The sequence below is a fragment of the Dermacentor variabilis genome, chromosome 2, assembly GCF_050947875.1.
Source record: "Dermacentor variabilis isolate Ectoservices chromosome 2, ASM5094787v1, whole genome shotgun sequence".
Lineage (NCBI taxonomy): Eukaryota > Metazoa > Arthropoda > Arachnida > Ixodida > Ixodidae > Dermacentor > Dermacentor variabilis.
In genome coordinates, this window is record NC_134569.1 from 271284832 (window position 1) to 271311981 (window position 27150).

Sequence of the window (27150 nt, forward strand, 5' to 3'; positions counted from 1 at the left end):
GTTACTTACTACTAATGGTTCAGTAGGCCTAACGAAAACAGGAATGACTGGAGGAGTGGCACCATTATCGTCAGTAAAAACAGATTGAAAATAATTGTTGAGCATATTGGGCCAATTCATCTTTTCGCTGTCTGTTAGAGAGGACTTTGTTTCCCTGCCAGGCCAAAAATGTTTTTTAAAATTGGCGAGGGTTGTTTTTGATGTAACCTGGAATCATTACAGTAAAGTATTGCTTTTTTTTAAGTTTTGCTTTTCGTTTGAAATCTACAACAGCAGATACCAGGTTAGATGCACCTGCAGGATTACTGCTCTTTGATTGCATGACGCAGCCTCTTCACTTCATGCTTTGCACGTATTACTTCACGTGTTATACAAGGGTTATGTTCTTGTGGCCTATTATTCTTGAGTGGTACGAAATGCGTCCCGTAATATGTAACAGTAGCCGCGAAGCCCAACCATAGGCTGTTAACATCAGTTGTAGGATCAATGGCGAGGTCCAAAAAGATTTCAAATTTGTGAGCTAAGTAGGTCAGAATGCTAGTATCATCAGCTTTATGGAAATTTCGTACAGTGGTACTCATGGTCGTGGTGTTAAGCCAAATCCAAGTTGCAGCTGACAGATTGGTATGTGGTGATCAGACATCCCTGGAACATTCTCAGATTGTAGTGCGAAGTGACAGACACACAGACCAGAAGAAGACAGGATAAGTGCTTGTCCTGTCTTCTAGTCTGTGTGCGTGTCACTTCGCGCTACAATCCGACAATATGTTACTGCACCAACTCGCCCAACTTTCCATCCCTTTGCATCCCTGGAATAATACTAATGATCGCTTTATTTAATGTAAACTGATCGCTAATCAATATAAGGTTGAGGTATTTTTTATCATTTTTTAGACGTGTCAGGTTTAGAATAATTTGGTGTAGACTGAAATTTAACATTAAATCAATTATTGTCTCTGATGACTGTAACAGGAAATACATGTTATTGCAATCGATGTCGGAAAGGTTACCCATGATGATCAGACGAGAATTATGGGCTTGGCTTAGAAGATACTCTTGAATGGCTATTATGCATTCATGCCCCGATGAGGGGCTTCTGTAAGCATGCCCGGTGACTATGTTAACGCCATTGCAATTAATCTTACAGAATAACGCCTCAGCTCCCATAACACCAGGAAGCAGGACAAAAGGAATAGGTTTGTTTATAAGCAGGGCCACACCCCCACCACGCTTGGGTCGATTTTTCCGAATTACTGTGTACTCTGGGGGCACGATTTCTTCACTAAAAGTATCAGGCGTAAACCATGTTTCCACTATGTTTGGTTCTTGACCAAGCAGTAGTTCTTCAAGGTATCCTGTTTTATTTACTATGCTTCAAGCATTCATTGTTAGTGAAGTTATTTCTTCGATTGAACGCTTCGTCAAGCATTTGGCCAATTTACTTTGTCATCGTTTTTTTGCAAGGGAAACCTTTCATCCTTGTTATTGTCCCAGACAAAAGCGATATTGTTAATATAAAGCTTGGTGTTGCTAATCCAACTTCTTTTTTGTTTCAATTTGGTTTGGCGCGGTCCCAAAGCTTTTTCCATCCCTCAGGAGTGTTACGAGAAAAATCTTCCCCTGTAGCCAGCTTAGTATCCTCTAGCTTCAAGCCATTCTTCAGTATTTTCCCTTCTGCCTAAAAGCCAGTCACGATTCGCCCAGGCTCGTGAACGAGGCGGGGCTCGAGGCATCCTCCGTCAGAGAAATGCTCCGCAGCTTGTGGTGGTGAAACGATGACCGACCACAGGCACCTGTGCTCGTTGGTGTTTATTTGGTGTGGTGACAACCAATGCTGCCCACCGAGCCTGGTGGGCCAACGAGGATTATGTTCGAGGGGGCATCACATGCTCGTCAAACCCCTTAACCTCAGTTTGTTTGTTCAATACAAACACAATATGTCCAGGTTCTACGTATAGAATAACATAAGTTCACGCATGGTTGAGGCTCTGCTGCCATCCCAGTTGGGTCAACAGCGCCTGTGATCTAGGCGAGTAATAGTTGGGCGGCCTCCGTGGTCGAGTACTCCACCTGGGCACCGGTGTTGACGGGCCGGGTGTGGCAACGCCGGGTGCTGCCTGAACCAGCCTCGTTCTGCCCGGAGGGTCTGCAGTGGCTGGCCTTGAGAGTGGCACCAGTCTTGACACCGGCCCAATGGGTGCAACACAACTCGCAATGCTTGCCGCCTCTAAGCTGGGCGTTGCTTCACTAAGAGTGACTGGTGTTGCCGTTGATCCCCCTGTGGGCTGGAGTACTGAAGTGGCAGCCGAGGGTGCAAGCCAGGTCCTGAGGCAAAGCCTAAACATGGTCGGCATGCTGGTGCCGCATGGTCTCATCTGGCTTGTGGACGAGCAGCAATGAGGCGCTGGCAGGAGATACCAAATGTCCGGCGGACCTGAGTAAGCCAGGACGGAAGTTCCTGGTGAAGACTGGAGCTCCCGACTCCGGCAAAGGCCCGGGACGGCACCCTCGGTAAGCAGCCAGCTTCTGCTTCAGCTGTTTCAGGAGCGCTGTAGATCAGAGGTCCGGATGCAAGACGACCAAGGGTATCTTGACCATCTGGCACAGCAGCAGCACACAGGGGGCACGGCCAATGACATCGTGGGGCATGGTCCGGTACTACAGTACCCGGGCAACCTGCACTTGGAAATCCCCAGCTTGGCTCTTCTTGAGCTTGTCCTTGATGGTCTGTACCACCCGCTTGGCTGCAATGTCTGAAGTAGGGTGGTATGGTGGAACTGTCATTGGGAGGGTTCCATTCTTTGTCAGCCAGGTCAGGTAATCTGTGCTGGCGAAAGCAGGACCATTGTCAGACACGATGATGTCTGGCAGCCCCTGGGCGGCGAAGACCTGTCGCAGCGCTGCAATGGTCATGCCTGCTGATGGAATGGTGACAGGCAGAACCTCCATCCACTTTGAAAAGGCATCCACCACCACCACGAAGTAATGGCCCTTAAAGGGCCCCCTAAAATTCGCATGCGGGCGGGATCAGGGTCTCTGTTGGAATGGCCATGTGTTGTTCTCCACACGACATGAGGCCCGTTGATGCTCCCGGCGGACTTGGCAGCGCTGCACCATGTGAGCAGTGTCCTCGTCCAGGCCAGGCCACCAAATGTAGGACTGGGCCACCATCTTGGTCTTTTCCACAACAGGATGACTCAGGTGCAGCAACTACAGGACCCTGGACTGGAGACTTTGTGGGATCACCACCCTGGAACTCCACAGTAGGCAACTCTGCTGCAGGCTCAGCTCGGCTGCCTTGTGGTTATAGGCCTGCTGAACCAACTCCTCTCCTTGGGACAACACCTTGGTCACCCGGGACAGGACTGGGTCCCGGCTGGTTGCCTGTGACACCGCAGATCTGGAAAGTACGTCCGGGTATGTATGCTTCAGCATGAACACTTCAGCACACACCTCTGTCCTTTCCCAGACGGTAGACCAGCCGGTAGCTGTAGGTTGTCAGCCTCAAGGCCCAGTGTACCACTCGAGGTGATGCCTGCATGGGAATTGCCTTGTCAGGCCCCAGCAGCCCCAACAGCGGCTTGTGGTCTGTGAAAACCTCGAATTTCCGGCCCCACAGGTACTGGTGAAAGCGCTCGACCCTGAACATGAGGGCCAAGCCTTCTTTGTCCAGCTGGCTGTAACGTTGCTCTACAGCATGAAGCCGATGATAAGCAAATGACACAGGGCGTTCCAGGCCATCCTTGTCCCGGTGCGTCAGGTTGGCTCCCACACCATATGGTGACACATTTACGGTGAGGACAACAGGCTTGGCCAGATCAAAGTGTACCAGCACTGAACCCTTGGTGATAACTAGTTGCTGTGCTGGAAGACCACACCCTCCTCCTTCTTCCAGACCCAGTGCTGACCATTTCAAAGAACAAAATGCAGCGGCTGTAGATGCACCAACAGTTTCGGCAGGAAACCACTGTAAAAGTTGATGAGCTCGAGGTAGCTCTAATTCTGACGGGCAGCGATTTTCTTGACGGTAGCGATGGGGTTAATAGTAACCTTGAAATCCCCTCAGATCCCGACACTGCCATCTCGCTTGAAGACTGGAATAATGGAAGCAGCCCATTCAGATATTTTGAGGGGCACCATGATGCCCTCTCGCTGTAACCATTGCAGCTCCTGGGTGACCCCATCCTTCAGGGCAAATGGCAGTGGGCGAGGCTTGAAAAAACAAGGCCGGGCTCCCTCAGGTACACAGATGCCGGCTGACGTGCCGGTGAATGTGCCCACTCCTGGCTGAAAGGAATTGAAATTAATCAGGAGGCTTGGGACATCTTTCACCACATGCAGGACGGCTTCCTGGTACTCTGGCAGACGAACGCCCAGTGTGTGAATTTAGTTTTGGCTCAGCAAGGTTGGCAATGCCCCCTTGATTAAGTAAAGAGGAAAGATTGCCTCCCTGTCACCGAAGTGAACGCTGACCTAGGAGACCTGTCTGGAGTAGCTGCGCAGCATGATGGTCGAAGGCCTGACGGACACATCAAGGAAGGTACATTTGAACAGTTTCCCGGCCGTGATCGACACGCTGGCCCATGTCCAGCTCCATCGAAATAGAGTGCTCGCAGGCTTCGATGGTCAGCATGTACAGTGGCAAAGACGATAAAACAAGGCCTGTTTGCCACATGTTGAAGATTGGCGGGTCCACAGCCACAAGCATGGCTATGGAGGAAATCGAGCCTGCTGCCGCAGGTCCTCGCCCATACCACTTCGACGGCTACCCTGGCCGTGGGGTTGTGTTGCACCTGGGATGGATTGATGCTGCTGCTGTTCGCTGCTTGTCCTCTCTCCTTGGCATACTGTGCCAGGTGCCCTGTTTTCCCGCACATGAAGCATTGTGCTTGGGAGAACTGGCACTGTGAGGGGGAGTGGGCACCACCACAGCGATTGCAGGTGCTGCCCTTTGTCACCAACTTTTTGACCACGCTTTCGCTGACGGTGAGCTGGCTGCATGTGCAATGTCACGAGCGTCCATCACCAGCGCTGCCTTCACAGTGTCATCCTGTGAGGGATTGGGAAGCTCCAAGAGTTGTGTCTGCATGGTGGGTTGGCTCATGGCACCGACCAAACGGTCCCGGAGCAGCGAGTCCAGCTGGTCTCCGAAGGCACAGGCCTAACCTAACCTAACCTAACCCTCGTAGCGCAGTGACGAACTGCCCGAGGGTCTGTCCTTCCCGGTGGCTCTTCTAAAGCCTTCCCTACAGCGACATGGCGGCAGGAATGGAGGTGATGTTTCGCCGCTTGTGGTGGTGTAGGTTGATCCATGGGCTGTACTCGTTGCCAGTGTTCCGCCTGGGTTTGTGAACAAGGCGGGGCTCGAGGCACTCTCCATCAGAGAGACGGTCCAGAGCGTGGTGGTGGTGGAACGATGACTGACCGTGAGCAGCTATGCTCATTGGTGTTTATTTGGTGTGGTGACCAACGTTGCTCAACGAGCACGGCAGGCCACTGAGCCTGGCGGACCACCGAGCCTGGCAGACCACAGAGCCTGGCATACCACAGAGCCTGGCGGACCACCGAGCCTGGCGGGCCAACGAAGATTATGCCCGAGGAAGTGTCGCATGCTCATCACACTTCAGAATGACTGGCCTTGTTTTGCTTGGGGTTGTCTGCCCAATATATTAATTTGTTCTATTCGAACTGGCTCCAGCTCAAGAATACTTTCTATAATGCCTTTGTTGGCGGCATGTTAGAGTTTTTCACACATCTCTTCTTTCATTTCTTCTCAGCCGTAAATAATTAGCTTTGACCGATGGCTGTGATTCTCAAGTTCCTCAATTCTCTGCTCAAGTGAATAGAGTACTCATAGAATACATCTGGCCTTGGCAGAGAACAACTTATTCGTCGAGTGCGCCTAGAGCGCCCATGTTGTTGTTGACATTGACACATATAGTTGTTTATCTTTCATTGAGTGACTGCATTTCCCGGTCTAACAAATGTTATTTGCTCAGTGCAGGATGCGCCTCCATGTATCAGAAGTTTCTCGAATGTTATTGAAGGTTCTATCCGCTGTCTGTTGTCACTGAACCTTGTGTAATCTGATTGCATGTACGCACGATGCAAATTGTGTAGTACTTTCTGGAAGACGTGCGGGCACTAACGATTACCATATATACTCGATTCTAATGCGCCCTTGATTGTAACGCGCACCTCTTTTCCATGACCAAAAGGAAAAAAACTGCCCTCAATTGTAAAGCACACCCATTTGCCGCGACCTAAACAATGAAGTCCTTTACAGAAACCCATTCTTTCATACAGAAATGCATTCTCTCATTTGGAAAAACAAAGATTTATTCCCAATGCACTAAAGTTTTGACAAATAAAAAAGTTGCCGTTTCGCCTGAAAGGCAAAGCATCGATTGCGACATCAAATGAGTAGGCAGCTAGACAAAAAGTAAGGATAGTAGTTTTATCAGCCATGTAAACATTCTCTTACTAACTAAATTAACAAGCATGGTGTCATGCGCGCACAAGCAAACATGAACATGTCTCACTCAATAACGGCGGAAACTCTTTTGAAAATGCTGGAGCATGGAAGCAGGAGCGAGCGAATTGACCTTCGTACTGCCGCTCAATTCGACGCGAACTAATGGCGAGAGCACAGCGCGGTGCAACTAGATGCATCCACTCTGGTCTCCATTGCAGATCACTTTCAAGACAGGCCGCACAGTATGCAGCAGCTGCTGCAGTAGAACCGTGGGTGGCCACATGCGCTGAGATCCTAAGGTGTTGACGATAGTTGATAGAGAAGATGCATGCTACCTTTGGCACATGGCTGTTCATTTCATTTTATCCTTCCGAATGGGTGACAGCAAATGACTTTCCGGTAGTGCCAGTGCACAACCGATGAGGTTGGGAAACCGCATCGCGAAGGTGCTGCCATGCCCTGTTGATTGAAAAGTTAGATTTTTTTTCTTGATGAGATTCAATATTCGATTCAAAATATACTATTCGGTATTCATACACCCTCAGTAAAAATGCATTGTGTTGTATTTTTTAAAAATACAAAGACTGAGCTTAGCAAATTTCAAGAACTTTTGCTGAATCACAAAGGCCAAAATTAGAAAATTGCTTTGTCATTTATGACGACAGACTGACCAACTGGCCCTAAGGTTTCAGCGCTTAGCTGGGCAGCTTGAAATGCTGATTCGCAAAGTCCCTAGCTGTGGGTCCAAGGAGTTGACAGTCTATGTGCTTAGGTAGTCAGACAGCCCGAGGTGCCGATACGTGAAATGCCTAGCCACGAGTCCGAGGAGTCGACGATTGATGTGCTTGGATGTGCGGTCCGAGGCATTAATGCGCGAAATGTCTAGCCATGGATACGAGGAGTCGATGCTCGATGTGCTTAGTTCACGCAGCCTGAGGTGCTGATGCACAAAGTGCTTATCCATGGGTCCTAGAAGTCCGCTCGGGATGTGCCTGATTGCCAAGTTTCAGGTGCCAATGTGCGAAATGCTTTGGAGTTCAAAGACTGTGCGCCCGGTGAGTATGGTCCCAGGTCTGAGGAGGCCTTGCGTGGTATGCTTGATTGACGAGTCGGAGACGCCAATGCGTGAAATGCTTAGCTGCAGGTCTGAGTATTACATGTGCAATATGCTTGGTCACGAACTCTGAAGCACCAATGCTGAAAGGCTTAGCCGCGTGTCCAAGGATGCCACGTGCGAAGCGTGGTGTTCAACCTAATACCACAAAATTAACAGAACTAGAGTTCGTCAAAAATACTTGATCAATTCAAACTGATTACATGTACAGTAAAAGCTCATTAATTCGAAATTTCGGATAATTCTAAGTAGCAGCCACGGTAAATCTAGCAATGTATTGAAAGCAATATGTAACACATCCCACTAATTCTCACTGAAATCCGCACCGCCATCGATAATTCGAACTCCATCGTGGATGGGGAGATTGCTAGTGCGTGGGAGCACGTTGGCAATGCTGAAGTCAACACGCGGGCCGCGCAGCTTTGCTTTTTTCATCTGCAGCCCTTTGTTTAGACCTGACTGGAGAGAGAGGTGTTTACGCCTGGCCATGGCATGGCAAATGCCTCTGTTGCAGTCCACTTCTCTGCATGAGGTTCTGTATAAAGCTCAAGGGCGATAAAATCGTCGCCGTACACCATATGCTGTATGTGCGAGAGAAAGCATGCGAGGGTGAGCTGGCGAACATGGCCCAACCTGGCGTGCGCAAGTGAGAAAGGCAGGATGTATGCGTGCCCTCTCCTGTCACGCACGAGGCACGGGGGTGAGGCGGAGGAGGCATTCTTCTCCAGTGGCTGCTGCTGCTTACCGCGTGGTCATGCGAGCCGCCTTATCTTGAAAGCCATTTGCGACGTGGCCAAAGTGTGCAGCCGCATGAGCTGCATCTTCAAAGCGATCTAGGATGTTTGCAGAGTGCGTGTAGTGCCTGTAGCTTCGTATGTAATGTGCTTTCTACGTTTCGTTTGCGCTGAAGTGAGAGCTGTACGAAGGTCAATTCGCTTGTTGCTGCGATTCCTCACCCCAGTGTTTTTCAGTGAGTTTCCACTGTCATCAAGCGAGATGTGTTCATGTTTACTTGTGCGCCCGTGACACTGTACTTGTTAATTTAGTTAGCAAGCGAATGTTCACAAGTTTATAGGGCCGATAAAACTACTATCCTTACTTTGTATAGCTATCTACTAATTTACTATCGCGATCGATGCTTCGCTTTTCGGGCAAAACTGCGTCATTTTTTTTTCTCCATGCTAGTCGGTGCGATGAACGCGCAGATAGAGAAGAGCCATCTCGACGTCGGACAGCATTGGCCGCATCCGGTTATGTTGGCTGCGCCAGTGATTCGAAGTATAGACGTTGTTCATGTGAACATGACGTAGTGTGAGTGCGTGTGTGCTCACGCCACGTTGGACTTCATACACGCCTTAACCAAGCAATTTTTTCTCTAACTTTCAGAAGTTAGAATTTTGTATACTTCAAATTTTCGTACCATCTCCGTGGAATTCGAATTAATGAGCCCTTTATTGTATCCCTTTAGTGTCCCTTTAATCTTTCGAATTAGAGCAGTTCTGTCTTAGAAAATTTGAGTAGTAAATTTTTTCATGTGGCTAAATCTTGTGACACCAAATGGAATCACAAGGCCAGAGAGGGTTGACGGGCTTGGACAAATTTTGTAGATGCTTAGGGTACAGCTGCAAGAAAACATTCATGCCACAATTTAAGCGCCTCATATTAAGAGGGCTGCAGACAATTGCAAGTTACCCTCCTCCCTAGCCATGCTTTTTCTCCTCAACTTGTTCGCTGACTGATGGGGGCAAAGATCTGCCTACACTGGCTTTGCATCATGATACAATGTTGTGCTGTTTACTTCCACTGTCTTGGAGCCACTGCGTGAAGCCTCTCCAACCTGTCTGCTAGCTGTCTGGCCGTCGATCCACAGCGAGAGCTATTTAAGCGGCATGCGTTTAGAGCGTTCTGTCACAGCGCTCAGCCTGTTTGGTATTCCAGTAAACGCCAGCAAGTTAGGCGTTTCGACAGATGGATGGAGGCGTGATCTCAAGCTTCTCCATAGTACTACCACTACTGTAACGAAGGGGGATAGTTCAGCACAATGCATTGGCGGGCTAGTTGGTGCGAATCCGTGAATACTTTGTTTTGCGCATTTTTTTCTGTTGACATCAAAGATTTTTACTATTCAATACTGCCTGATGAGCTATTTCGCAGTGTGATGACGTGCATCGAAGAAAGTGGCGAGGTAGATTTTCGCAATGCGACCGGGTTGTCATCGGAAGATTTCATGTTCCTTCTTGAATATCATCTAAGTGCAACTTTTATCCGGTTCGAAGATAACCTTATTATTCAGAAAAATGAGTGTGTGTATTGATTCATGAGTGGCGCCTGCTCTTTGTAATATTTTTTTATCGTTTGTCGACCGCGCTCTTAAGCGTGCCTTAAACTCGGTTCAAATTTTTAGATATATTGATGATATTATGGTTGTGATAAAACAGACTAACAACGAATGCTCCGTTACGGTAGCTGACATTTTAACTCTGTTCAATGACAATGGCAAAGGTTTAACATTCACACATGAGCTATCTAGGGACGGTAAACTCCAGTTTTTAGATTTGCAGCTATCCTTACAAACAAGCCACGCCTGTTGGATGTACTCGCCACGTGCATGTAAGGAACCTTTACCTTACGCGTCTGCACACTCGAAGATTGTGAAATGCGCCAGTGCTTTGATGTGTCTAGAATCTTCGTTAATGAAATCTTGTCATCACTCTGCGAACCTGAGTTTTATTGCACAGTTAAATAGGCTGCAGGCTGCTGGTTACCCAAGTGTGGTGGTGACGTCAGTCTCGGAGGTATTGCATCAGAAATTTAAAGGGAAGCGGTACAAAAGTAACTGTATTATACAAAAGAAGAGGCGTGAAGTTGTGCCGTATTGCCATAGAGTGGCTCACAATCTAAAGAATGTCGCCACTAGATACCAAATTCCAGTAGTGTTTTCTGCTCCTCAGAAACTGTCAATGTTGTGCAGCCGTATTTCTAAAACAAGTAAAAAACCAGATTGTGAAAAGAACCACGCAAAGTTTGTAGATTGCAGCGTCGGTGTGGTTTATAAGATTCCCTTGTCATGTGGCAAAGTGTATGTAGGGCAGTCAGGCCGCTGTGTTAACGAGCGCCTTAGAGAACATGAGCGATCCATACTAACAGGCACAGGTTACCATTTGGCTCAGCATTGTAAAATATGCAAGTGCAAACCCATGTTTCGTGATACCACGATTTTGAAAAAGAGCCGTGACACCACCGCCCGAGAGTTATTGGAAGCATTCTTCATTCACTCACTCGCGTCACAATGCATTAGTGTGCCTTCCTTAACCTTGTACAGTGCTGAATATGGTTTTTTGGATTCTGTCGCATGAGTGTGCTCTTGTGATCGTATGTTGGTGGTTCCACCACATGGTGCTGACTGCACATGTTCCTCTAGTTTCAGCTGCCTATAAAGGAGTGACGCAATAAAATGATGTCAGTTGAGAGTAGCGCCGTGTCCTGGTCGTCTATCTTGTGTCTGTTGTTATGTGCTAAACAAAGTATTCATGTAATGAAGGGGCTTTAGCATATACATGAGCTGCGGCCTGAACAGCCTAAAGTCACTGGAACTCCAAAAGTAATGCAGCTGTTTTCTCTTTGCGGCGGCGCTGCCTATTGGCCAGTTGCGATCACATGGTTAGGCGCTGCCATGAATGGTCCAGCCGCAGCAGACAGGGCGCAATCGCGCAGTGCTTCTGAGGTGGTTGGCAGGCGTGGTTTATGAAGTAGCTCTCTTAGTATCACGCTCTGTGCATGAAACAAGCACAAAGGTCTCCGAGGATGCCGGGATGTTGCGCCATCGGATGCAGCAATCGAAGAGAATGCGGCAAAGCTCTATTTGTAATCCCAAGCGGGAAGTCTGACAGCGAATGAAGGGCTGTATGGCTGCACTGCATTTGGCGCGACAAATTTGTCCCAACAAAGGACACCCGGCTCTGCGAGGTAAGCATTGTGCAAACTCATCAGCTGTGACCACAACCAGTTTTCATTTATCCTGCATTTCACCAGTTGACATCCCTATGTGGTCTGCATTGCAAGGTTCTCTTGATGTTTTCGTGCACAGGAGCGTGAGTGTGCATGTACGTATGATGCCTGTGTTGATTGCGCGCATGTTTGTGCGCTCGCATACATGCGTGTGTGTGACAGCTGTGTTTTCGGAGATGTTGCTGTACGAGATTTTTCTTTCTCCGCTGGTCATCGATCTTGGTAATGAGGCTCAAATAAAAACAACAAATCGTAGAGTTAACATCCCAAAACGACACATTACTTATGAGGGACACCGAAGTGGAGGGCTTTGAGTGAATTTAGACCACCTGGGATTCTTTAACTTGCACTAACAATGCACTGCACACAGGCATTTTTGTATGTCACCTCCATCGAAATACGGTCACCGTGGCCGGGATCAAGCCCGAGATCTTGGGATTAGTAGCCGAACACCAAAGCAACTGAGCCACCGAAGCTGGTTTACCTTGAATAAGTATGCTCAGAGAGTGCTGACATATTCTAGGAAACGCATCTCTTGAAAAATCTGCAATTTCACTGCAAGATACTGTATGTCATTCAGCATTTGTTTAGGGGTTTGCAAAACGCCAACATAAATTTCCATATTTTGGGGCAACATACTTCAGTTGCTGCTCTCTGTTCTTCCTCGTTGGCAGGACCACTTTGCTCCAGACTGACTTGAAAAGGTTCATGTTGATGGAAAAAAAAATGCTGAAGTGGAACGCAGTTCCCAGCATTTTCGCTTATACACTACCAAAAAGCGAACGGAAACCACCTTTCCCTCGTGCACCTCCTGCTCTGTCGTCTACTATAACTGCAACAGCTGAACAGCAAGATGATCACCTGAGTAAGCATATTATTATTGTCTTATTCAAACGATTTTGATCATAAAATTCGAGGGTCTCTTCTTTTTTTTTTTTTCTGCAGGCCCCCAATGTTAACCACTCCTCACTGGAAGGGAATGAAGCACAGCCAGGCTGTGACACTGGCAGCCAAGGTGACATTCACCTTTTGGAAGAGAGAGGTTTGTGTTGGTTGTATTTTGCAGCGTTGGTTAAAAGAAAAGCATGCTGAACATGTACTAGACTGGCTTGCAAGTTTTCTGGAAAGATTTACACACCGAATAACAGTGTGCAAAATGATTCTTTTTCAGGTCTCATTGAAGCTACTTCATCAGAAAGAAATGAGTTGGGTAATTCTGACTGCGATGAATTAGATGCAATGAAACGCCTTCTAAACTTGGAGACAAGGAGACGGAGAAAGGCCAAACAGGACCAGCTAAGAGAATCCCAAGGACGCCTTCTTGCAGTAGATGAGATCTATATGCTGGAAAAGGGCACCATGAGAGGTTCTTCCTGGACCAAAGCTACGGCCCACTGAAGCTGCGACCTGCATGTGGCTCTCGTGGCTACGAGTATCTGTGGGAAACTGGCTGGCCTCTTCCAGCGGAAAGGACCCTGCAAAGCCACATAGAGGACGTCAAAATGCCTCCAGCTAAAAATGTATTATTTGCGTGACCTTTAAATAACTTAACTGAGTGGTTTTGTCACCCAGGAATTCTTGAAGAGGTGTTTTCGGCCCTTGCAATGAAAGTGGCCACACTTCAAGTTGAAGAGCATTATGCAGCAGTGCTGATCGATGAAATTCAGCTGACTCCATGGCTTGATTATGACAACTCTACTAGGACAGTTATTGGTAAGTTAACTTAACGCGGTTGATGCTTACACTAAATGCTACAATCCGCAGGCCACGCTACAATTGCACCACCAGAACCAAGTGCATCTCCTGCCATAGCATGACACGAGGTATTGTCATGGTGCTTGCTGGAGCGACCTCAAGGTGGAAGCAGACTGTTGCCTACCACTTTACTGGTAAGCTCACGTTATATAGCTTAGAGAATGCACAAGTGAGTGCAGCTAATACTGTGCGTCTGATTTGTTCCTATAAGTACTGGTAGCCACAAAGCCAAATTTCCACACAACAAGAAATGCAATACCAAAAAGCCCATTACTCATACATGAGAAGGTGTAAGCCATATATCTTATGTTATTCACATGAGTAGAATTAAAACTTAAAATAGATGCAAAAACTCAAGCTAACAACACTCTAATTTTTTGCTTTTCATTTCAGCTAGCTCATTCAAAGCATCCAAAGTGCTTGAGCTTCTCTTTGATGTCATCCGCAGAAGTGAGCGAATTGGCATCTTTGTAAGACTGCATTACATCTGACACGGGCGCTGGGAACCAAGCAGTATGGCGGTTGTGTGGTATAGTTGCCACAAGATATGGGCGACCGAAAACAAGCCCGCAGCCATGTGGAAATGGCCTGCACTTTTTAGCAGATGCTCCACACCTTCTAAAAAATCTGCATGGGCACCTGGTTCGAGAACAGAAAATCTGCTTGGATGCTGAGACTGTTCGGAAGCGCAGGCTTCCATGTAACGAGGTAAGATTTTCATTGTGCCGAGATACTCCATAACCAAACCTTATAAGTTATACCTCAATATAAGGCTGTTTTGCATACTGCAGAAGGGAGAATAAATCAACAGTGTCGAGAAGATGTAGCAACTGTCATTACATTTTATTTTGTGCGGTATGCTAACTGGTATTGCACCTTGTTTTCTGTTTATGTGCAGGTGCAGCTTGATTACACTGTGTGAGACCGACGAGAAACACGACCTCCAGCTTGCCCCGCACCGCAAGCCAGAGCACCTTTCCCCAAACCATTATGAAAAAATGAATGTAGGCCCCACTTGCGCAATATTTGACCATGGCGTAGCTTCAGCAATTAAGCTTCTTGTTGAGCAAGACAAATTGCCGAAAGAAGCTCGCACAACAGCTTGGTTTTTGCAGTTTGTACACCAGTGGTTTGCTCTGATGTCATCGCGCACCTCAAAAATGGCCTTTAGTGACCTTTGCCCAGAAAAATTTTCTTCAAGGTGTCATTGAAGTGTTCCCAAAGCTGCAGATATTTGATGCAGGCAAATCTTCCTCAGTATGGAAACCAGTACAGTCTGGTGTCATCATCACAACAGGTACAGCACTGAGAGAACTCATGATAAAAGAGAGAGGCCTTAAATATCTTTCGTTAAGCCGCTTTGCCCAAGATGCACTGGGAAACCTTTTCAGTACCATACGTCTCAAATCCCTAGTGCCAAGGGCACATGAATTGAAGTATGCTCTGCGCATGATTATATTGGTGCAGGTTTTACAGCCAAGTAAAAAAGAATCTTATCAAATTGGTGATGGAGTGCAGCTGGCTCAGTTTTTTTCCACAAAACCTAATGTCCTTGAGCCTCTCGAGGAAGAAGGAGTTGAGCAAAATGATGTAAGCCTTCCAGCTGAGGAGCCAGAGAGTCTTCACCACTTGGCAGGCTGCGTTCTCCGGAGAGGCAAGCTGTGCGGTGCGTGCAGTGCTGCCTTGGCAGTGGACAGCTCTTGAAAATGAAAAACTATGTGGAAAGCAAGGAGTCCCTGTGCATCCCGTCACGACCTGTAACAGGTCTTCTTCAGGAAGCAGAAGGATATTTTCCTAGCAACGAGAAGCAGCTTACTGAAGGCAAAATGCCTGTTGAGGGTCTGCAGCAAGTCGTCATCAAAAAACTTGAATGTAACACACAACTCCCTTCTTGCCACAAAGTAATGGAAAAGGTTACTGGGGGGTTCTTGTGCAGATTAAGATTCTCTCTCAGAAAAAGAAATAATGAAATGCTTAAGCTGCTGTCACCAAAATTGTGTTGTAATATGTTCAGCAGATTCTCTTTCTTCAATTTTGTAGTGCGGTTTCTGATGGTGTGTAAAACTGCATTCTTGCAACATGGTATTGAACTATGGAACTTGTTTAGCTGTAACAAAGTGACCAGTACTTTAATCAGCATTCTAGTGCAATTAATCTGATTATTTAACTAGTCTAAATACTAGAGGAAGGATTAGACTGGGATGAGATGACTAGTATGCTATGATTGGAATGTATCAACTACAATATAGCTAACTAAAATAACTGTGTCCGTAGGGTTCTGCACATGCAGCAGACTTTGACATGTGTGTGTAAAGTTGCATGTGATCCATACACGGGTAGAATTGCTACTTGGTAGATCTTAGAATGCACAGACCACAGTTCCAGTCAGAGTGTTTCTAGGCTAGCACCAGAATTCCAATCAAATGTTTATTGGCCTACTACATTAATAGGTAGTTGCTGGCGGACCAGTTATTTCAATTCAAATGCAGCTTGCAGCCTTCCTCATAGCACCTATAAAATATAAAACACCAAGACATGCAGTGCTTATCTTTGTGCTTATTTAAAACAATCTGGTCTATTTTATGCATATTTTATAGGTTTATTTCATACACATTGCTTGTTTATGTCTGAGGTGTGGTTGTGACGGTTGGAGTTCAGCTTGCATGTTTGTTCAGGCTATGTTCCCTCTGTTCCTTGCACCTTTTTTACACATTTTTATGGTTCACTGTACGCAATCTTTATGCAAGTATGAAAATAAATGGTTGAAAATTTTTGTATGGTGATTTGGCTTTTATTGTGTCTAAATTTATATGAGATTGTGGTAAGTTTTGATGCATTCTAAGCATGCTACAGATTGGGAACAGGAGCTACATAGAGATGGGGCATATGTCCAGCACAGATGATTGTAAAACTCCCTTTCGAGTTGAAGGTATGCCACTATAAAGGCAGGCGTCAACCGAATTAGAGCACTAAAATTATATTTTCAGGGAATAAGCAATATTGGTAAAACCAATAAAACCGCTGTTGGTTTATTTACCCAAGTGCACTTCATTATAGCTCTAGAAAATAGGAACGCAGCAGCAGAACGGCTGCGCCTGTTGTCACTTGCAGGTGGGGTGCAGAACAAGCAGTCCTGCGCCGCGCAAAACAAATGCTCTTCGCAAACGCTGACCACCGACAGCTTGATCTGGGCTCGCAGCACCAGCGACAAAAGGGAAGAAATACAAACTCCTGCCCTTGTGCTCGCATATCTGTCAGTTTCACTGTACGTAATTCCAGAACCTCCACCTACCTGCTCGGCTCTAACACTTTTGTGCATGCTATTTTTGCAGCCCACCTGATCAGCCTCCTGCCAAAGCTGGCGGAAGGAGAAATTTCAAACAAGCAGTTTCCCAGAACAAGGGCGCTCACAAAATATTTACAAGAAACAAATGTTCACACGAAGCAGTGTAAGCTTCCTAAATGCCAGAATTGACAAATAGAAGATCAAAGAATACGTGGATACTAATTCAAAAGCTTGTGGGCATGGATTGCATGCTGAAGTAAAAGAGTTTACAAAGTATTATGTGAATAAGGGAACAAGAGAAGGCGAGGTACATACCTACAGGAGAACGCAAAAAAAAAAAGAATAGTTGCTGAGAGAAGGGAGAGCTGAGCAATTAGCAACAAGTAGCTACTTTACTATGAGTATGATGGTCCGGTCACTCGCTGTGGGAAAAATGCGCTGTCAAAGATGCCGATTAGCACGGAACACGCACTGGTCTTTTCAGTGACTTTGGGAGCGTCAACTCCCTGTGGTCGACAAATCGTGCTCTGGCTGGAGTTTTCCATTAGCTGACCATTTCCATTCGCACAACGCGCACACACGCCAAAACACACACTTATTCCCGAAACGCTATCCATGGCTTTGCGTTTCTTTTGCCGACAGGCTGCATATCCCTCACCATCTCCTCCACCGCGCGTAAGCAGTCGCGAATGGATTCTATCGGGCATCCATCTGGCCGCGGAGAGCGTTGGCCCGTGCCTCGACCTTGGGGTCGCCCAATTACCTCCCGGAAGCCTCCGACCGGCGACTGACAGCACAGAGGGTAGAACAGGCAGGTAGGAAACAGCAAGCATAAAGGGAACGTTTTCGACGCATTACACTTCTAAGCGAACCAATTTACTAAGCGTTTTGCTAATATCCCGCTCGTATGTACCCAGCCTGCCCGCTTTAAAGTTTTCCAGTTCCCGAACACATGTATTTGCGAGCCTCTCACGATAACACGTTAGAGCCTCTCACAAAAGCGTTAGAACAAGCCTGCTTCTTGCATTGTCTGCGCAATCCTGGGGACTCAAGAAAACCAGAGGTTGTGCAGCTTTCGTACAATATTTCAAAGTTTTCGTAAACCGTAGTTTCATCTAAGGTCTCAATCATTAATACTTTCATTAGTTATTTTTGCACAAGAATGATGAACAACGCGGCCGCAAGGGAGACTTTCTTCGCCTAGCAGACGACGCGCTCGCCGCGTTGGACCATTTCTGGCAACAACAGCCCAATGTTACCAGCGCGTCGCCCGCTGATTGCGGTACTTTCAGAGTTCCAGTGACTTTAGAACAGCCTGTGCAGTTCAGCCACCTGGTGGAGCAGAGCTTAACCAGCTAAACACAGGTAATATTACTGTAGCCAAACGTAAAGCATTTTAAACATTTAAAAAGGCAGTGTATTCACAATTACACTGCTGCCGAAAATTTGCGCCAGTTGCAAAGTAGAATATAGTTGGTCACTGCTATATTAGCTGCATGTTTGGTTGAGCTCTGTGTCACTAGGTGACTCCACCCTGCAGGCTGCTGACATTTGCGCTTCTGCCCATCTGCAAGAATGCCCAGTCTGCCTGCATTTACCAGACATGCTAAAACTCTCTTTTGTGGTAGTAATCCTCCGACTTGAAGTGACAGTCACAAACACATAGGTGCTGGCATTGATTGGAAACCGATAGCCCAATGTGCTGCAGCCACTCCGCTTGCATGTTACCTTGCAGAGGGACACAAAGTTGCAGCTTGACATGTCACCAATCGCTGGATTCATGACACGTCACCAATCGCTGGGCGATCGATGGTGCACATGAAAAGAAAGCTCAAAACCAACAGTGACCGTGCAACTTGTATCAACACAGAGCACGTTGTAACACAGGGAGACGACACTTGCTCTGTACCAGAGGTGCTTGGGAGTAGTGATAAATTGTCACCGTGTATTCTCTTTCCCATAAGTTTTTTTTTTAAAAGAAACAAATTTACCAGCATTTCAACTATTACAAACAACATTTGTTCACCACTAAATTGGAAAAATTATTGCAGAACAGAACCTGGGTAGCCAATCGGAAAGCTTGCCCAACTGCCGTCACATGTGCCAGATACGTAGACTGTAACAGGGCAGCTGAAAACTCAGGGGAGCAGCGCCACTGCAATCGGTAGCAATGCACATCTCTAAAACCTTATAATAAATGACATGCTTTGCGTGGACTGCTTCAATGTGTCGCTGAATGATTAAAAGGGCCTACCCTAACGAATCAATATGTATGTACAAATTCATCAAAATTATTTGTGGGTCCCTTTAATGCTCTTTTTGACCACAATAAGATGTCACCTGAATAAAGTGAGCAAAGGCATCTAACTTTTCGTTGACAACGAAAAATGCACTTACCATCAAAGTAACCCGTGTCAGTGTCGTTGTCTGGGCTTGGCACGAAAGGAGGCTCCTGGTCCAGCAGGCTGCCCCATGTGACGCTCTCAAAAAACGGCAGTGAGCAGAGTTCTGCATGCAGAGTCTGCATCTTCACATTCAGCAGACTCCATGCCGCATAGAGCAAGCAATGCTATGAAGGCCACCAACAACTAGTTCTTTGCATATGAAAGAAAGATATGCAGGTACACACCATGTAATGCAATGAAAAATTAGGTCTTGTACCTCTATGTTGTGAAGTATGACGTATTTATTAGATAAAAGATGTCCGAGATCTAAGCCTATTTACTACAAAATGAGTGAAGTAATGAGCATCAGTAGCACTGCCGACCAGAACATAGTGTGTCGCCTAATATAGGCACCTATATGCACAAGTGACACAGTTTAAAAGCATGTCTAGCTGGGCGAGTTGGTCACAATTCATCTTGGGTACTAGGCGCGAACACACACAGGACGCAATGAAGGAGACGGGACAGAGCGTCACTTACAACTGCTTCATTCTGAGGCACACCACACACTTACATACCCGTCTTAGATGCAAGGAACACAATCAGATCAAGATTGATATAGAAGCAAACTGGTTAAATATTTCTTTTCAGCCATATATATAAAGATATTGATGGATCGCTGATGCACATGTTTCCTTTCTTTCCGATAAAGAAAGCTTCAATTACTTCCCGAGCTTTTTTATCTTTACTCTTTGCTGGAATCCGCGCCCCCGCAAAACATGCCTCACAAGAGCGCGACGGGCAGGACTTAATGTGCTTGGGAATGTTCGGCCCTTCTTTATCTTGCTATACATTTCTTTCGTGTTCTCTAATTCGGTCATTAACGCAGAGCCCAGTTTGCCCTATGTAGAAGGTAAAGAAGGTTGCTAGCAGGCATGGGGTGCCGCTTGTGTTTTCAGCCCCCAAAAGGCTGGGAAGCCTTTGTTCTCGTATCGAAAGAATACGAGAAGATAAAAATGAATGCGGCACCAAGCATGGGCGATCGTTTATGAAGTGTGCCGAAGGTTTCGTGTACGAAATCTCCTTCTCCTGCGGCCGCTCCCACACGGGGTGCGATTTGACAGGTGCGTTCACAAGCAGCCACTTGTAATTCAACCGTCTGATCATCTATGTTTGTGGAAGCTTTCATTTATTGTCTCAATATTCCTTCACAGTGGCAGTGAAATTTCGTTATATTGAAATCGTGTATAAACACACTTTGTTATAGTTAGGTTGAAAATACATGGTGTTCTATGGACAAGAAGTTATAAAAGTTAAATACTTGGTTATATCATGAATTTCATTATATCAAGGTGATACAGGTACCATTATTGACCACGCACAATTTGGCGTACCTGTACCAAAGCAGACTGCTGCAGTAATGATGACCGGTTTTCTGTGCAAAAATTGCTCCAGCCGTGCATCCTCTTTTGGCACACTGCCCTTAAACAGCTGCAGTATGCACCTTGCATCACATTGGTTCACCAGAGTGAGCATTGCACTTGTTGTTGAGTAGGTTCTGATGCATGCTTGTTAAGCTTTTTATCTTATCTGGCTTGCAAGAAATGGCTGCTGATGAAGAAACATCAGCCCTAATACTATCAATTCTGAGTTGCACAATTTGCATACACAGAAATGTCCTTTTCAGATCAGCCTGCAGACTGTGCAATCACAATGCATGTACACAAAAGCCCTTCCTTTTTTTTTAGTCAGAAATTACACTTTGTTAGAAATAACCTCTGGAGTTCTGCAGGGAGGCAGAACTGCTATTTAATATTTACGTAAATGACATAACCAGGCTGAATAAACGTGCCGAGTGTGTCATGTATGCAGATGATGCTGCCATCCTTTTCCAGTCTGCTAATGTTCACGAACTTGGTTAGCAAATATTACATTACAAACATTACTGGAATGGACTAACCTAAATTGCTTAGAAATTAATGTCTGCAAAACTAAAGCTCTTTTGTTTACACCTGTGCAAAACCTAGTAAATCGTAACCTCAGTCTATACTTTGGATCAGAAAATGTAGAACTTGTACAGGAGGTCAAAACATTGGGTGTGATTTTTAATTGGCACATGAACTGAAACACACGTCGATCATGTGGCAAAATTTTCGGCAAAGGCCTGTAGTATACTATGTAAATTTCTGCAAGTACTTTCACTCAAGGTTAAATTGTTACTTTATAATTTTATGTTTGCCCCTCACATATATTATTGTAACCTTGTGAAACGAATAAGAAAGCAACATTAACAAACTCCTTTTATTACAAAACAAGGCCATTTTCCACATTGCAAATGCTTATGACACTCACACGACCGAGCTATTTGCCAGGCTGAATGTGCTTCCTCTGCAACAAATTTTCCAGTTGAATCTTATTATGAAATACAAGCACAGTTTTAAATTTAATAATAAACCTTTCCTAATGTTATGTACTCTCAGAAAACCTCACACTAATAATAACATTAACAATAACAATATAAAATTAGGAACCGAGATCGATGGGGGTAGTACCTTTCTCACGCACAAACCACGGATTAAATAGACTAGAACACTGCAGGCCCATTTACTTAAGATACTTAAATGGCTAAGGAATTGATTTGTGCAGCATTACTAGGAAAGAGTTTAAGAGATCTCTTATTCTGAACATAAATTGATTACGCCCAGTTTTACATCTCAAATGCCACACTTATTAAATTGTTATTTAGTACCTTTTGTTCAACTAATAATCCCATATATTTGACTCTAATACACCTAATATAAGTTTATTAAATAATTCCATAAATACGTTGTCAGTACGAATGTATTTAAGTTCAACATTACATGTATTACGCATTTCACTATGTACACCTTTACTGTGTATGGGAAATAATTCTATCATGAATGTGTTCTTTTGATGTAATATCCCTTACAGGAATATATATCACTCCATTTTTATATGCGTTGCTCACTTGTATTCATTATGTTCACATTGTCATACCTGCCAACGCTTCCGCATATTCCATAATATGTACGAATTTCAAGCAGTCTTACAATTTTACGAATCTTGCTTGAAATGTTACGGAAAACATTTTATTTGCGGAAAACTTACTTTTTACTCACTTACTTACTTACTACTTACGAACTTACTTTTTACCCTAAAACACACACTACCTATTTTGTTTTTAGCCGAAAACACCACTTTTACTTCGTAACTGCCAGCCACCTTTGTGAAAGGCCGTGCACACACGTAATATGTAGGGCCGACTGCGAGATGCACTAACACCAGACTAAGGGAACACTTGCCCTAGTGGGCATTTGGCAATGCATTGTCAAGAACATGCGTGCTCACCCTGTCTTGGAAGCACCTACGTATTGTTTAGGCATAGAAATCAAACCGTGAGAGAAATTGTGGAAGCTCGCTGGATTGAAAAACTAAAGGAAAGATGCATCAGTCATCCTTTCGTTTCATTGTTAGACAAAGAGAATTCGCTCCTGTTATCATGTCTTGAACGCATTTTCGACTGGAGTGCTTGTTTTGTATGTTTAGCTGTTTTTATGTTGACCGGGTAGCGCTGATTTGCGGCATTTTATCAAAAGTGCTCTTATATGCACTATCGGAGTGTTCTGTTGACTGGATCACGCAGATCTGAGGGTATTTAAGCAGAAGGTTCTTCATAAATAAAACCAGTTGTTAGAAAGCGCTCGTCCATGTGTTGCTGCTCCTTTTCTTCGTCACTGTTTGTTTTGCGCTCGAAGTGTTTTTAAAAATGAATCGGTTCCACCGACTGACAGTTACCTATGCTTCACTTTAAAAATTGTACGACTTGTTTCAAGCGGCAGCAAACAAATGACCTTTGTTCTGTCCAGCTATGTTGCACTTGCATATTTTTAAGTTTTGGCACAAGTTACGTGGGACACCCTGAATAACTTCTTAAAACACAGAAGTATTTGAACCAAAAGTGAGCGCTCCGATATAACATATATTGATTGTGTAGGCAGTAAAAAAAAAATATGTTTTTAAAAAAGACAAAGAACAGCATTTTCCATTTCCATATGCTACCCTCTAGACCGCATAGTATTAGATACTTATAATAGTGTAATATAATAATATGAAAATATTTTCGGCCCCTTAGAGTTAGAACAACTGAAATTGAACTGCATGAAGAAGCCCAAAAGCTGCTCCAAGTGATTCCTGTAAGCAACTAAGCTTGGCAGAAACAACAGGTCAAGGTAAACCACGCACCCTGGAAGCCTGGCCGTGCTTCTGGTTCCCGAGTGAGCAGCGCCAACACGCCATGCTCCGCTGCGGCTGACAACGCCTCCTCCCCGATTGGCCATTCGAGCTCTGGGCAGAGGGGGTCACACGCATGCAGAGGCTAAAGCAGCAGGAAAAAAAAAACTGTGGGTGGGCCTACCTTCAATCAGTACTGCTGCATTGATTGGAAATGTTGTATAATCATCTCATTTCCATTTGTGCGTATCAGAGACAATGCAACAAGAAGGTGAAGGCCAGTGCTAGGCTAGGAATGCCTTGTTCCCAGCTGGCAGAAACAGACTTTCATGCACAATCAGTGCTGCTTCTTGGTCTGGATTCCAGATCATATCAGTAAGTCTTCCAACGGGACTCAACTTCACTCAGTGTGCTGCACTAAGGTATGTGTGAGATGCAAAGAAATGCTGTACAGTCGAACCTCAATATAAAAAAGTTGTATTCACAGTGTGAAACTTGGTTAAATCGTGAATTTCGTTAATTCGAGGTTTTAATGTTTCAGCAGCAAAAATAAGTTCCCAAATTCCTAGAACATTTCTGGTGGATGGTTTCTTATCAGTAATCACATACGAACCAATCACAAGAAAGTTGGGCTATAATTGCATAGTTATGAGCACTAGCGCACGCAGTGCAGATTGCACCAAGAGCAATGCATCAACATGACTCACGGCACCCGAAGTTAGCATTATGCATTGTGCGCGCCATAAATCTTGGATGCCACGAGTGACTGCACTTAGCGTCCACAGCCGTCATCAGATGGCACCATCAAACCAAAAACAAAAGCGTAGAGACATGAGTATTCGTACTGAGAGAAAAAGAAATGCTGCAGTTTCTCCAGAAAGGCGCGCCATTGACAAGGTAGCCTCGCCGCATGTGGATTAGCTGACTGAGCTATGTCGAATACTTGGTTGCCATAGTTGGAAGTTCAAATCCCGCTATAACAAGTTTCCTTTTTTTTCTTTACGATGGTGAGCTTGAAATTCACCTTCTCCAGTGCACAACATCTGCAGTCTTGGAGTGACGCCTGTCACCGGCAAAAGATGATGAGAGCGAGTGGGGCTATACTAATCCAGGTACAACCAAATTAGGAAGGCCCACTAAGCTTCAACAAGACACTCCCTCACCAGAACAGGAATTGGCCTCCCTGGTGCAGCATTCCGCCATCCCCTCCCACATGGCTTGATCACTCAATTACTCAATGGCCTTCATTCCCCAGCAGCTGCGGAGCGCCTGACCAAAGTGGCGATCGGACCTGTGACGCAGCAGAGGGTGCTAAGAATCTCTGGATCTAGACAGGCCGCCAATAGAAACTGACCCTTGCAAGGTTTAATACCCAAACCCTCTCAAGGCTAGCTTAGCAGGACTCTGAGGAATTATCAGACATTGTTTGGGATATCATCGGCCTTAGTGAGATTAGAACTGGTGAGGCTTATACATTGCTGAATAACGGACATGTCCTCTGCTATAGAGGTCTCGTAGATAAGAAGCAATACGGGGTAGGATTCCTAATACATAAGGACATAGCGGGCAACATTGATGAATTCTACAGCAATGATGAGAGGGTGGCAGTAGTCATAATCGAACTTAATAAGAGGCATAGATTGAAGATAGTACAAGCCTACGCTCCAACAACCAGTCACGATGATGAGAAAGTAGATCAGTTTGATGAAGATGTTGAATTCATTAAGATGCTGAAGCACATTAAGTCCTGCCCATCACGCTCTTGTGAGGCATGTTTTGCAGGGGCGCGGATTCTAGCAAAGAGTAAGGATTAAAAAAAGCTCGGGAAGTAATTGAAGCTTTCTTTATTGGAAAGAAAGGAAGCATGTGCGTCAGCGATCCATCAATATCTTTATATATATGGCAGAAAAAAAATATTCAACCAGTTTCCTCCTATATCAATATTGATCTGATTGTGTTCCTTGCGTCTAAGATGGGTATATAAGTGTGTGGTGTGCCTCCGAATAAAGCAGTTGTAGCTGGCGCTCTATCCCATCTCCTTCCTTGTGTCTTGTGTGTGTTCGCGCCTAGTACCCAAGATGAATTGTGATCAACTCGCCCAACAAGACGTACTTTTAAGCACCCTCTTTCTCGGCACTCATGAAGCCAGCTTCTTGCATCACACTCGCACACTTTCATTCGCACCTAAAGCACACAGAGCGTGAGGAGCAATAGCATTTTATCACACTTGGAGTTTATACGGAACATGATGTCGCTCGGCAATCACTCTTGCCATGCGGTGGCAATATATGAGGCGCATTTGTAAGCAGCCGCTTGTGATTAACTTATTTGACCATCTGCGCCTGTTTACATTTATTGTCTTGGCATTACTTTGCGGCGGTAGTGAAATGTCGTTATATTGAAATTGCACACAAACACTTCATTATATTGAGGTTCTAAATACATTGTGTTCTATGGACAAGAGGTTATGAAAACTTTACTATTTCGTCATATCGAGGATTTTGTTATATTGAGGTTTAACTGTAATTGTTCTTTTTCTTTTACCCTTGAACTTCCTGCCAATGGCATGTTGCAGTTTTTAGACCTCGCTTTCTATTTTAAATGGGAAGACCATGCTTGTTGGGAATATTTACCACACTCCAAGAAAAGCCTTCTACCTTATGAGTTTTCACACACAAAGTTCGTCAAACAAGCGAGCGATTGCTTTGTTGTGCCTGAATTCGGCTTTGCCTTGTATGCACAAGGTCGAGCACAGCTTCAATTTGCAGGTGTCACATCTGCAAAGCTCGGGTTTCCCCTCCAGTCTGTTGGTGGCCATGGGAGGCTTGCTTTTAAAGAAGCTTTCCAGATTCTTTTCCCCCACCCCTGTAACAGCCCGCAAGGGCTAACAGTATTGGAAATAAAAATAATAATAATAATAAAATAAAAGCTCAAAATGGCATCCGCCGCAACCACACAGGAAAAGTGGAAACCAAATACGGTTGTGGTAATGCCATACACACATGCAGTTTTACACAACTTGAAAAAGTAGGATGCAAGCATAAGGTGGATGTAGATTTCGCAGCCCCTTGTATGCTCTCTAGGTTGTGCTTCCTAATATGTGATCAGAGCGAAAAGTGCAAAAAATGCCTGTGAGAAGAGACATGCAAGGCCCCTTGTGATTTGCACTACTGAGGTCGTTTACCAGATTCCACTCCACTGCAGTAAAGTTTACATTGGCCAAGTGGGTTGATGTATAAACGACCAACTCAGGGGGTAATCGGTATCTTTAAAGGCTGTACCTACCTAAAATGCACCTACCTGCACACATCAAAGAGTGCGTTTACATTCCGCTATTTAGAAATGCAACCATTTTAAACAAGTCTAATAAAGGACTGGTCAGGGAAATAATTGAAGCTGGCTAGATATACACACAATCTGCCACATGTGTCAGTGGCCAGTCAGTTTCACTGATGCATAAATAAATTGGTTATCTCCTTGGGCGTTAGCATTTTTTACAATTTTTGCATGTGCGGCCCTCCACTTTTTGGAAAACCTTTCATTAAACTTCAGTTGTAAGTGAGCATCTGCTTTGTCTATTCCATTTCTTCCCACCCGCACAACAACACTGCACAGAGCAAGGTTTGTAGTTTGCACAGAGTTTGTAGTTTGCACAGAGCAAGGTTTGCACACAGGCAAAGATCATTTGATGACCAAGAACACGCTGTTGCAACGCGAGCTCATGCTTTGCAACATGCGTCAGGAACTTGAGATTATGCGACTGCCAACACTAGACATGTGGAAACAAAATGCGCATGTAGGCAACAACCATCTCAGTTTGACATTTGCACTTGCCAAAGATTACCTACAACATACGCCGCATTGCCCGCATATGGAC

The 27150-nt window shown here is 45.2% G+C and overlaps 1 protein-coding gene across 9 annotated transcripts in view; it reads right to left on the minus strand.

Annotated features, from left to right (window-relative positions):
• The window catches only part of gwl (serine/threonine-protein kinase greatwall), a 619920-nt gene that overhangs the window by 20707 nt on the left and 572063 nt on the right, over window positions 1-27150 (minus strand). For 5 of the 9 annotated variants that reach the window (XM_075682970.1, XM_075682966.1, XM_075682965.1 and 2 more), the window contains 2 exons: window positions 23286-23387; window positions 19036-19146 (listed from right to left, as the gene is read on the minus strand). In XM_075682970.1, coding sequence (XP_075539085.1) covers window positions 19036-19146; window positions 23286-23387 — 213 coding nt within the window. Of the gene's footprint in view, window positions 1-19035; window positions 19160-23285; window positions 23388-27150 lie in introns of all 9 variants that reach the window. The other 4 variants (XR_012826296.1, XR_012826297.1, XM_075682969.1 and 1 more) reach the window with 2 other exon arrangements.